The 13749-nt window shown below is 48.7% G+C and overlaps 1 protein-coding gene across 1 annotated transcript in view; it reads left to right on the top strand.

The window, feature by feature from the left end:
- The first annotated feature begins 1020 nt into the window (after nt 1–1020).
- The window catches only part of GABRQ (gamma-aminobutyric acid type A receptor subunit theta), a 95526-nt gene continuing 82797 nt past the window's right edge, over nt 1021–13749 (top strand). Inside the window, exons 1-2 of the mRNA XM_054040737.1 lie at nt 1021–1131; nt 5461–5549. Coding sequence (XP_053896712.1) covers nt 1052–1131; nt 5461–5549 — 169 coding nt within the window. The 5' untranslated portion in view covers nt 1021–1051. The remainder of the gene's footprint in view (nt 1132–5460; nt 5550–13749) is intronic.

A 13749-nucleotide genomic window follows, 5' to 3' on the forward strand; every position in this document is an offset into this window, starting at 1 on the left:
AACCGTCTCTCCTCCAGACTTATCCTCTCCCCCCAAAACATTTCCTCCCCCCCCCAAAAAAATCCCCTCTCCAAACCAGCAGGGGTTAATGTTGTCAGCCATGACGTCAGGATCCTAATTTGCCCATAGATTTTTTTTTCCTTTACCCAATCTACAAAAGTCCCTCTCTTCTCCCCTCCTCTTGTGACTTTGCAATGAGCAGCAAAACTCTACAGGAGCTGCAGCAACAGCATTAAGGAGACATGCAGCTCTGCTTTTGAGAGCAATTCTTTCTGCATACAGGGATTTTTATTTTTGTTTGTGTTTGTTTTTTAACCCTTTCACAAAATCCATCCACGTCACCAGCATCAGGGTGCAAGTAAAATAAAATAAAATTGCACCCTGGGGCTTGAAAGCCCCCCCTCATAAAATAAAATAAAATAAAAAAAGAGGAGGAGGGCAAACAGATGAGTAAAGGGTAGGTGAAATCCAAAATAAAATTGCATTGCTAGATAACTCTCACCCCCCCACCCAACCACACACTCACTCACTCACTCACTCACACACACACACACACACACTTTCTCCTCCTCCTCTTCTCTGAAGGTGGATAACAGGAGCCATGCAACATCTGCAGAACTGGATGGCAAAATAGCAGGGGGAAAATAATCAAAGTGGAGAGTTCAGGGGAGATCGGGTTCTTTTTTCTTTTTTTACCTGTGAGATTTGATTCCACATTTTGCTGAGTCCATTTTGGGGACATTTCATTTTTCTCTCTCTTGGGATTTTCTCCATTGCCAGAGGATGTCTCTTGTTGAGAGGATGCTGAAAGGAAGAAGAGGCGAATTCTTTGACTGGCACTGAAGGGAGGGGGAATATATATTTCCCCCATATTTTTTTTTACGGTCTTGTGCTTTTTTTAAAAATAAAGGAAATTATTTGTTGTCTTCTTCTTCTTCTTCTTTTCTTTTTCTTTCTTTCTTTCTTTTTTTTTTTTTTTGTTTGGAGGGGGATTTCAGAAGATCTTCCCCTCCCCTCCAAACATTTTTTTTCCTCCATCGTGTTTGTGGAAATGTGGAGATTTCAGGCAGACAGATTGAGTGCATTTGTCTCTGCTTTAGCAGCGCTTTGTCTCGCCTGCTGTGCGCAAAGGTAAGGATTTGATTTCCAGGGTGCAGGGACAGATGGGGGGGCTTGAAGGAGTGGGCTGGGTTTCTTTGGTGGTAGTGGTGGTGGGGGTCTTTCCCCCAAATTGCTTTCCTGATGCCTGCTGTTTCTTATTTCCTAGTCAATTACATTTTAGGGGGAGGAGGGGTGCTCATGCATGGGATCTAGAGCAAGCTCTCTGCAGACGGAGCTCACCTCGCAGCTCGTTTGCATCAGAGTCTCCTACTGTAAGCGAAACTGACGCGAATTGAGGGGAATTGACAAAATGAAGCCTTGTGCTGGGGAACATGGTGTCCGGCGAGCAGAGATGGAACTAAACACAAGCACCGGTCTGTATATATAAGTGATACATGCAAAAACAAACATACCCCCTGACATAGCCATGCCTGTGTCTGTACACACACAGTGCACATGCAACCACACTCACACACTTCCATGCATGTGTGCCTTCACACAGCTATACAGTGTACATTACAGATGCAATGCATCCATCCATCATGCATACAGGTTTATTCATTGCATGCACACATGTAAATATAACCATATGTATTTATGTCCAATGCGCACACACACATCTATGCAGGTATGCATCATATATACTCACACGTGTATATTCATGCAGTATATCATATCACATATACTGTGGACAGTATACTAGATGTGCAATGCAATGCATGTGTCCATAGATGCCTACTTAGTAATGTATTGCATACATACATGCAAATATATGACTATATATATGGACACAAGAGATCCATGCATTCACACATGTACACACATCCATAGTGGACAATGTATTTGGAGTGCATCTATGCATGTATGCATAAGTATTTGTCCACTGAACACACACATAAAGTGTATACACACTCATTTTCAGTTCACACATATGTGCATTTACATAGAATGCACTCATCAGTGCATTAATAGACAGGGTGATTATGTATTAGATATATACTCACACATCCTTGCATATATAATATTGCATTACATTACAACATCTACAGATCCAGGCACAAACATACATCTGTGTATATACCGAGATCTATGTTCCCTATTTACACAAAGACACAGATGCATACACATATGCACATGTGCAGATCCATGCCCACACACACATCCCTTTCCTCCTACTGTTTAATGCATGACACATACACTGTACACTGAAAAATATACACACTCATGCAAACGCACATGCGCATGTGGATCCTGCCCACTCATATATGCCCATGCACGTGTTTGTTTACACCTGCATATGCATAGATTCAGGTTCACATACTGTATACACATACCCATCACACACACATGAAAGTAAATTCCTACATGTAATGTACATGCACACATCCGTGCTCACTAAGCATCTTGCACACACATACAGGATCCATACATTTGGGTGTGTACATACATGTACAGTGCACATGCACCCCCTCAGCGTCAGGTGTACAATATCCAAAGATACAATTCACACATTGAATGTCTATGTATCCTACATGGATACAGACCCATGTTCATAAAGATTTTACTCTTAGCTACAGACACACACACAAATCCTGTGTAATTACACCGATTGTTTGTTCAGAGGAAGATGGATGGCCTTACAGTACAGGCACAGGATTGAGCGGCAGGAGACCTTGGCCCTATTTTTTCTTTTCCATTGACTTTGGTGGGATATACTTGTAGTTTGTGGGAAAGAATGGACCATCAGGGTTCTAGTCCCAATTCTGCCACAGACTTCCTGTGTGACTTTGGGTATATTGTGTACTCTGTCCCTGCCTTAGTTTCCCTGTCTGTAAAATGGAAGTAATGATATTTTCTGACCTCATGGCTTGTTGTGGGGATAAATAAATATTGTAAATTCCATTGAGGAAAGCATTCTATAAGCCTGAAGCATTTTGATTATTATATACATATATGAAAACCCATGCACCTAGTTGTGTACATGTACACGCACAAATACATGCACAGACACACATAAATCCACATGTGCATGTGGTATATACTTATCTATGCAAATGTCCATAACCTATATATGCACAGACTAGTGTATGAGAATGTACACATCTGCATTTTCCTGTATACTTGTGTAAAGACATACATAAATAAATGGGGTACATGTATAGGAAACCCATCTCATATACAGACGGCCATCAGCATATTCACTGAACAGTTCATCTGTGTGCCTAGATTGTGCCCAGATAAATATGTTGGTTTATGTTCACACATACACATTCTGTTGAAGGTGTATGCATTGAAAATCCAGGCACACACACAGGCTCATGCATCCAGATCAATAACACATGCACACACCGGTCAATTTACCCATGTTTCTAGTCCCAGACTCATGCGCTAATATCCATGCACCTGTACCCACAGATTAATGAACACACACACACACACACACACACACACACACACACACATATATTATACATGCACACATATCTGTGCACCCAGATTTACAGCATACATACATAGATCTATATTTTTACCCAGACTCAGCCGTCCATATGCTGATCCATGCACTCAGATCGAGTTGCATGAGAATCCAGGTCCGTACACACACCTGTGTATACAGATCTCTGCACACACGTCACACACACTGACTCGAGCACTCATGTCCATGTAGATCCATGTTCACGTACAGTAAATCCATAAGCATAAATCACAGCCAGATGCGTACAAAGACATGCACAAGCACCCACCCGGGGCATGCGGACATGTCAACACAACCCCCCAGCTCCAGGGAGACACCAAGATTGGCTGGAAGGGGTAGTATTGTGTTGCACCTTTACATCCTAGATGGATCTGCTGTGGAAGGAAAGATGGCCTGAAAGATGTGTCTTTTTCATGGGATTTGGAGTTTAACCTAGGATTGCAAAGAATGTTGTTTGATGATGGCATGTGTACCCAAGCTCTCTGGAAAACAAGACTTATTCCTTGGATAGAGCTGGGACTATGGTTGGGTTTGGGGGTCACTCAAGTGGAAACAATCTTCACTTACATATATTATGGAGCTTCATTCTTGTAGCTTCTTCCTTCCTTCCTAATGTTCCACCAGCACTTTCCTTGCCTCTAGGACTATTTATAGCAGGAGAGCCCTCTCGTTCATATGTCTGGAAGGAATTGGAACTCCAGTAGCAATGGAGGCTACCTAACCTCCAGATAGAAAACACAGGGCTTGGTAGGGAAAATATCATTATCTAGGCATACCGAGCCAAAGATGGACTCTTCCTCTCTCTCTCTCTCTCTCTCTCTCTCTCTCTCCAGGTCTGTGTTGCTAAGAAGATATTAGAAGCTGCTGTGTAATATTTATTCGCAGAGGCCAAAGATCATAGATCTATGGTGTGTGTGTAGGAGGGAGAGTTCTTTGGTGTGTGGCTAACATGAGAGAATGCCTGGTTGCACAGAATGCAAAAAGGAGATTGTATAGATGAATGTGGTTGGGCACGGAGTGAATATCATGGGGAGTTTAGTGTGTATTAGGTGTGAGAAGTCTGGATTTGTATATAGTGTGTGTGAGGGACAGAAAGTGGCTATTGTGTTGGAGATGAAGTGTGTGTGCAGGGTCAGAGGGAGGCAGCGCATGGAAGTGTGTAACAGAGAGGGCAAATTTGTGTATACTTTGTGTGTTTGACAGAGATACAGTGTGTGTGTGTGTGACTAGAGTGTGGAAGCCCTGAATGTGTGTATGGTAGAAGATGCAGATTTGTGTACAGTGTGTGAGAGTGAGTGTGTGTACAGTATGAGAGAACACAAGGGGTGTGTGAGTGAGAAGGAAGTTGAAAGGCTGTGGAGTGTGACAAAGATGGAGGGTATGAGTGTATAGTGTAGTGTGGGTGTATGTGACAGGGACAGTAAGTGGGGAAGAGTGTGTGTGCGCAGTGGTAGAAAGAGAATGAGTATCTACAGTGCCCATTTAGTAGCCCCTGTGTGCCACCCCCTCCAGGGATTGGTTCACAGGATTTTTAAACTGCATGAATGTCCTGAAAGCATGGGATCCCCAGCAGCCTCCAACTGGGCTTGTATTTGATAGGGTGTGTGCAGTGTGAAAGAGTGCGAGGATAGCTGTGTGTGTGCAAGACAGTGAGTGCATGTGTGTGTGTGAGAGAGGAGGTCTACGACTGGGAGAGAGACAGGGAGGGGGTGTTTGTGAGAGGAAAAGCTCGTGTGTGAGGCAGGGAGTGTGTGTGCATCTGTGCATGCACACCAGGGTTCAGCCTGCAAGCCAGGGAATGTGTCTGCCCTTTGCCTAGGCCCTCCACATGCCTCTCCTGTGTGGGGACGATGACAAGGACTTCTTCTTCTTCTCTGTTTCAGCCAATCCACTGGGAATATTTCTGTGGTGAAAGAGATTGTGGACAAATTGCTGAAGGGGTATGACGTCCGCCTCAGACCCGACTTCGGAGGTATGGTGATCCATGTTCTCTCTCGCGCTGGGGTAGTTTGCAATTGGAGGAAATGGAGCAGAGGCACTAGAGGCCAACTGCTCCATATGTCGGTGCTACCTGTTCAGCTGCTAGCAACATGTATCAACCTGTGAGATTTTCCCTTCTCCATGCTCCCACTCTCTCTTCCTCTGCTGTTTGCTCTGCCCTCCCCCCACTTCCTATGCTCTCTCTCCTTGTGCTTCCTTTGCCCTCTCTCCCGCAGTTTTCTTTCTCTGTCTGTCATTCTCTCTATAAATCCTTCCTTGTGCTCTCCCTGGCCTCCTCCCCATTTCCTTTCTCTCTCACATCTCTGCTCCCCCTGCCCCTGTCTCTCCTCTGCTCTCGCCCTTTCTCTACCAGTATGTGTGTCCCGGTGTTTGGCATTCTGGGATCATTCGCTGGCTGCTGACCCCTGTAACAGCCCGTCCGGCAGTTGGATAAACTGTGTTGCTCTGGGTTTAACCTCACTCATGGGCTGCCAAAAGCTTAAGAAAAACCCCAGCAACCTTACAGTCTGTATATCATGGACTCTGTCATTTCTGTAGAGGCTTCACTGTGACATTGGCTCACTGGATATCTCCCTCTGCTCCCTCCGCCACATGGTATAATGCTGTAGCTAGCCTCCCCCTGCGTACAGAGAGTTTTGCAGTTTGTCCCCGAGTTAGTCAGACCATCCGCTGGCCAGGCTGATGGTTTGTCTGTCAGGACACCAGCTGATGTGGTATGGGAAGTTAACGTGGTCTCTCTGGAATGCTCTGTGCCTCCTGCTACGGATGCAGAATGAAATATTCCTTCCAGAGATGGCGATCTCACTGCCATTTGGTAGGGGACATTCCTGTCTGCTGATTCCCACGGGCAAAGCTTTCCAGCCCCCCAGGCATTAAAAAAGAGGAAGAGAGAAAGGGGGCTTCTTTTCCTTTTTGGGTGGGTGGGGAAATAATTACAGGGCCATGAAGCCCCATCGGTGGGTATTTATTGGCGCCCACTTAATAGTAGGAACTAGACTATGCTGTGAGTGTTGGAGCACTTTCGCTTGGACTTACCTTGATTTGGTTATTTTTGGCCTTAGTTGGGTGATAATTTCCCTTTCCCTGTAGGTAGGAGTTTATCTCAGAAGTTCTGGGAGTTGCAGAGGACTGAGTGGCCCTTCTGGAGACAACTGCTGAAAAGCAGATTCATGTTCTTGGTTTCAAGGGGAAAATGTGCCAATGATGGTGTGGGACAGAGGTCTCCCATTACAGGCCTGATCCAAAGCCCACTGAAGTCAATGGGAAGATTCCCACTGGGTTCCAAGAGCTTTGAATCAGTCCTTAAGCATCCCAGGTTCTCTCTGCTCCATAAACTAGCTATGGTCGCTCTATCTATCAATCATCTCAGACTTCCCTCCACCTCACAGACTCTCTTTCTACCCCACTTTCATGCTTGTCTCTCATCACTGCTGGTGGAATGGGATTTTCAGAAGGGCAGGAGCAGTATAATCAGCTGCTGAAATGCAGACTCTAAGGGTATGTCTTCACTACCCACTGTATCGGTGGGTAGCAATCGATTTATCTGGGATCGATATATCAAGTCTCGTTAAGACGCGATATATCGATCCCCGAATGCGCTCACCGTCGACTCCGGAATTCCACCAGAGCGAGCGGCGGTAGCGCAGTCGACGGGGGAGCCACGGCCGTCGATCCCGTGCCGTGTGGACCCCAGGCAATTCGATACAAGATACTTCGACTTCAGCTACGCTATTCACGTAGCTGAAGTTGTGTATCTTGGATCGATCCCCTCCCCCAGTGTAGACCAGCCCAAAGGAGGGCTTCAGGTGGGGAGAGACTCTCCCGTATAAAATGACTTTTTCACAGTGCAAAGTGATACATCCTGGAATTCACTTCAATGGACACAGCTTCGGGAGGGTAGCAGCGCTCAGCAAGCGAGCAGGAGGTAATGGAACCTCTTTGAATCTGGAATACAGGAGGGTTTGATGAAAAAGGTTTATCAGGGAAACACAAAGCATTCCCTATTAGCTGGCTGGCCCCAGTCACAGAAGTTGGTGCAATCACATTTTATGTGTGGAGAACTTCAGAGATGCCATAAAAATGGCAAGAAAACCGCCTAGTAAGCCTTTGGGATTATTAGGACACAGTAAAACACAGTAGGTGATCCAGCTCTGTGCAGGGGCAACATGAATGGATGGAGGGTGAGGGCAGTGGTGATTGTGGAGGATTGGCTATCCTGTCTCCCCATGGAGCATGGTTCAGGGGTCCAGAGCGGGCAGGGAGTCATGCATGATCAGTTGAAAGACAGATCTGGTGCTTTGTCCCACTTGAGTGGCCATCCAGCAGAGCAACCCCATGACGCACACTGTCCCTCTTTAGCTGGTTTGAAAGAATAGACCTGGGGTTGATGCAGGAATTGCTGGGTGATGTGCTGTGACCACTGCAATGCAGGTGGTCAGACCAGTGGCTCATAACAGCCCCTTCTGACATTAAAACCTATGAGAAGATCTCTGATTTTCCACCTACATTTGCAATGTGCTCATTGGATCTCCATAATAAAAGCAGAGAACAAGAGAGAGCCCCCCACTCCTGTGTTTAATTGTTGCTTTCCCAACTTTATTATAAAAGGCTCAGTTCCTTTCTTTCCCCTATTTTGAAGGGATCAATAGCACTAGAGACTAGCCCCACGGGGCTCCGAGTCTGAGCAGGCAGTGAAAACTTCTCCCACACGGTGCCATTGCCACTCTCGGATTGAAAGGGGTGTTCAGCATCTCTGGATGGTTCGGTCCCCTGCGTCTGTCCCTGCACAGCCTGAAATAAGAGAACTGATTGTAGCGGTAGGAATTAGACTGAGCCTCAGGACCATGTAAGGGTCCCCCAGCAGTCAGGAGATGGCGACACATCTCGGTCATCGTTAACCTAGTGAGCTGGAGGTGAAAGTCTCCATGTACCAGCACCAGTCCCCACAGTTATCTGGGTCCCCAAGACATTGGGCCAAATCTGTCCCTGAGGCAATTCTACTGAGGCCTGTGCTGTCACACCAGGGGATGAATATGACTGTGTTTTCTATCTCATTCATACCCCTGCCATGGAGGGGTTGAGGTTTCCACCCTATCCCGTAAATAGTAGATGAAGCTGGAAAATTACACCTTGGGTAAGATCCAAGAAGCTGTCTGAGAGCAAGGCTCCCTTCTCCCAGGGATATGTAGGAGCCAGGAAAGTACCTCAGAACTCAGGCCCACAAGCAATCAGAGGGGTTAGGCTGGCTCCCAGCAGGGACCTATGGGCATCTGTGCTTGCTCTGACCCCACGCCCCACCCTCATGCCAAAGATTAGGGAGGCACAAGGTCCTAGAACCTCAACAATATTCAGCTACCTCACAGCCATTGAACTAGGTGCCTAAATACCTTAGAGGATCCGGGCCTAAGTACAGTTCCTCCTGACAACCAGGACTCCCCTTGCAGGTCTCATGCACAGAGCTGCTGTGGCTGGCCAAGCTGCACTCTAGAGTTGTCAGTGATACCAGTTTGTCATCCCTGTGGTATTATCTGTTAGTGCATGTCCACCCTCACTATGCTCCCACACACCATTGCTGCACCTTGACCTGGCAATAAGGAGCTGCCAGAGCACACCTCAGACTTTTCAAAGAGTCACGGTGCTTTTCTCTGGCCCAGTAGCATCCTGCCCTCCCCTTATTACAGTCCAATTCCCCCAGGTCCTGCTCTCTGTCTTTCTCATATGCACAATTTTATCCCACTTTCTGTTGCATGGTACTCCAAACAGATCTCTGTATCCCCATCCATACCAGGGATGATAGAGCCACTACTGTTCACACCCTCCGCCCTCTCACCAGCCCCAAGTTACGACCCAAATTCCTCTCCCTCCCACACACACTTGCCCGCCCCCTCTCACTACAAGCCCAAATTCTCCCTCCCTCCCTCACACACACACACACACACTACCTCTCCCCGCTCCCTGTATCCCATGTTTTATCTTCTCTGTATCCCCTCCATGCTGCTCTATTGATGTGAGGTAAATGGGTGGCCAGAGAGTTAGAAACCAGCCAATCAGTGATAGTTCCCCTCTGCCCCCCCAGAAAAGAAAACACTCCCCAAAGGGAATCTCTCCGGGGGGCCTGACTTCACTGAAAGGACCCCCCACACCATCTTTCCTAAGGCACAGGCCCTCCCCATCCCAGTATCCCTGTGCACCACCCAGGACACAGTGCCTCGACAGATCTGAATGCCGCTCACTGCTCCCCAGCTCTCTGAGATAGAAAGAGAACTCCAACTAATGCCAAAAGGAGGACAGGCCTGCTGGGGATTGCAGTTCACTTTTTAATTTCGAGATGCCTCGTTAGCTCCGGGCCGAGCTGAGTGGCTGAGAAGCATCAGCCACTCACTCCCCCCTTTGAAGCCCATTAGACCGATGAGCAGGTTGACTCTCAGGGGTGGCGCCATGGCAGAGGGAATGACATGTTCATCAGTTCAGCCGAACTGTGAATGGGGTGGAGAGGGGCTCCTGGCAAATCCTGGTCCACCTTCCCCAGCCAGACAGCCAGACTTGGACCATGCTGTCCAGAGCTTGCTAGCTGGGGAGATGGAGCTTGGGTGGTGGGGGAGAATGGAGCATGACTCAGTGGACTCATCAGTGGCATCACATCTTAGGAGCTCAGGTGCTAAATCTCACTAGCTTGAGTGACAGTTTCATTGAGTTGGATGGTTGCTGCCTAGTTCTTAGCTGGCACCTGGCTTCTTCTGGGAGTGGGTGCTAGCATATCTGCTCAGGGGATGGTCTGGGATAGCAAAGGGGCATTGAGTACAGGGAAGGGCCTTGTGGGAATAGCTGGGATAGCTCGGGATGTCCAAGATGCCTTGACAGCACTAGGATATGTCCTATGACTGGAATAGCAGGGCGCTGTTGCAGAGCAGCCTGAGAGGCCTAGTTATAACTGTGCGGGGGGTCCCCATACTGGAATAGAAGGGGGTGCTACAGGGGAGGACTAAGATTTATTGACAGAGACGTCAGTCTGTGGGGAGGGGAGATCTCAGTACTGAAATAGCAAGAACAGGGTAGGGGAGAGGGTGGGAGTAGGGTGCTTTGGCTGAGCTGAGGGCACAGGGCAGGTTCCCAGCACTGGACCAGCTGGCGAAGCGTGCATCAGAAGTTCAGTTGCCAGTTGTATGGGATCCAGCAAGCTACGTCTGGGACACACTGATAGAGTGGTGCACAGGCCTTGTTTCTTAGAAGAGAAGGTGTGACGGGGTGGCAGGGGGAAGGGAGGCAGGAAGCTTTCACAGCAGCATCCTGCACAGTGCCTGGCTGTAGTTAGTGCTCTTAGCCTCTCACTTCTGGAAGGATTAACTCCAAAGCAAAAGAAAGCAAATTAAGAAGGTATTGCCCCAGGTCAGAGAAGGAGATGCAGGAAATGGCGCGAGGAGCCCTGTTAAGCACAGTGACTTAGCTGCTCTCAGTTGGTGCATCTATGCCCAAAACTTCACAAGAGTTTCAAGGAGATGGCCCTGCTTCCAGAGAACAGAGAAAGGGGGAGCCCTCCCTGGCTGAAGCCAGGGAGAGCAAGATTTTCTCCATGTCCCCCTTCCACCCACAAAGTCAGGGGCTCTTGGGTTTTCCACTCCAGGGAATTTGCGTACCGTGTTTGGAAATCTCAGGTGAAGAGAGAATGACTGGGGGTCCTTAAGGAATAAATACAAATCCCTACACTGCAAAGCATGGAGGTCCAGCAGCCTCTCCTGCTCCGATCTCTCTTCACACTTCCTCAAGGAGAATTAGTTACAGTTTATGGGGTCCTGGTTTTCAAAGACATCAGAATGCCGCAGTCTATGCTCCCTTTCCCATGCCCCTTATTACAAATGCAAACTTCCCTCCAGCACACCCTTACACACACCTATCCTCACCTCTCTCAGCAAAGATCCACATTCCCCTCCTTCAGATACACACACCTGTCCTCACTACTCTCATCACAGATCCCTGTTCCCCCCCAGACACACACACCTGTCCCCACCCCTCTCATGACTGATCCCAGCTACTTTCCCTCAGATACATACACCTGTCCTCACCCCCTCATCGGAGATCCCAGCTCCCTTCCCTCCCTCACTCACACCTGTCCCCACCCTTCTCATCAAAGATCCCTGCTTCTTTCCCTATGATACGCACACCTGTCCCCTCCAGTCTCATCAGAGATCCCAGCTCCCCTCTCGCTCTCACACCCACACATCTGTCCTCAACCCTCTCATCACAGTTCCCCCCATTCCCTTTCCTCACACACACACACCTGTCCATACCCCTGTCATCACAAATCCCTGTTGCCCCTCCCTGAGATACACCCAACTGTCCCCTTTCCTCTCATCACAGATCCCTGCTCCCTTCCCTGGAAACACACACCTGTCCCCTCCCCTCTCACCACTGATCCCAGTTCCCCTCCCTCAGATGCACACACTTGTCCTCAACCCTTTCATAACGGATACAAGCTCCCCTCCCTCTCTCCCTCATGCACACCTGTCCCCACCACTCTCATCAAAGATTCCGGTTTCCCTCCCTGAGATACACACACCTGTCCCCTCCCATGTCATCACAGATCCCGGGTCTCCCCCTTCCCCCTCACACACACACACACCTGTTTTCAACCCTCTTATCACAGATCCCCGTTCCCCTCCCTCACACACTCACACACCTGTCCCATCCCCTTTCATTTTTGTTCCCCATTTCCTACCCTCATATACACAGACCTGTCCTCGCCCCTCTCATCACAGATTCCTGTTCTGCTTCCTCAGATACCCAAACCTGTCCTCACCACTCTCATCACAGATCCCTGCTCCCCTCCCTCAGATACACACACCTGTCCTCACCTCTCATCACAAATCCCTGTTGCCCCTCCTGAGATACACACAACTGTCCCCTTTCCTCTCATCACAGATCCCCGTTGCCCCTCCCTCAGCTACACACACCTGTCCCCTTTCCTCTCCTCAGAGATCCCTGCTCCCTTCTCACCCATGCACACAACTGTGCCCTCCCCTCTCATTACAGATCCCCGCTCTCCCCCACCCAGACACACACACCTTTACCACCCTCTCATCACACATCTCTATTCCTCTCACTCAGATACACACACCTGTCCTCTCTGCTCCCATCCCAGATCCTCTCTCACCTTCCTTACACAGACACACCTGTCCTCACCTCTCTCATCACAGATCCCCATTCCCCCTCCCTCACACACAGTCACCTGTTCCATCCCCTTTCATTATTGTTCCCCATTCCCCATCCTCATATACACACACCTGTCCCCAACCCTCTCATCATAGATCCCTGTTCCCTTCCCTCCAATGTGCACACCTGTCCTCACCCCTCTCATCACAGATCCCGTTCCCCTCCCTCACATAGATACACCTGTTTTCAACCCTCTCATCACAGATCCCCACTCCCATTCCTCAGATACACACACCTGTCCTCTCCCTTCTCATCACAGATCCCTGTTCCCTTCCCTCCAATGCGCACATCTGTCCTCACCTCTCTCATCACAGATCCCCATTCTCCCTCATATACACATGCCCGTCCTCACCCCTCTCATCACACGTCCCCGCTCCTATCCCTCAGATACACACCTGTGCTCACCCCACTCATCACAGATCCCCAGTCTCCCTCACACACACACACACACACACACACACACACACACACACACCCCTGTTCCTTCCCCTTTCATCATTGTTCCCCATTCCCCTCCCTCAGATAACCAAACCTGTCCTCACCCCTCTAGTCACAGATCTGAGGTCTCCTTCAGATACACACACCGGTCCCCTTTCCTCTCATCACAGATGCCCGCTCCCTTCCCTCTGATGGTCACACCTGTCCTTGCCTCTATCAACACATATCCCCATTCCCCTTTCTCATACAGACAGTACTGTTTTCAACCCTCTCATCACAGATCCCGTTGCCCCTCCCTCAGATACACACACGTCCCCTTTCCTCTTATCACAGATCCCCGCTCTCTTTGCTCAGATGCACACAGCTGTCCTCGCCCCTCTCATCACAGATCCCTGTTCCCTTCCTCACACAGACACAGCTCTTTTCAACCCTCTCATCACAGATACTGTTGCCTCTCCCTTAGATACACACACCTGTCCCCTTTCCTCTCATCACAGATCCCTGCTTCCTTCCCTCAGATACACACA

This window comes from Malaclemys terrapin, chromosome 9 (assembly GCF_027887155.1).
Source record: "Malaclemys terrapin pileata isolate rMalTer1 chromosome 9, rMalTer1.hap1, whole genome shotgun sequence".
NCBI lineage: Eukaryota > Metazoa > Chordata > Testudines > Emydidae > Malaclemys > Malaclemys terrapin.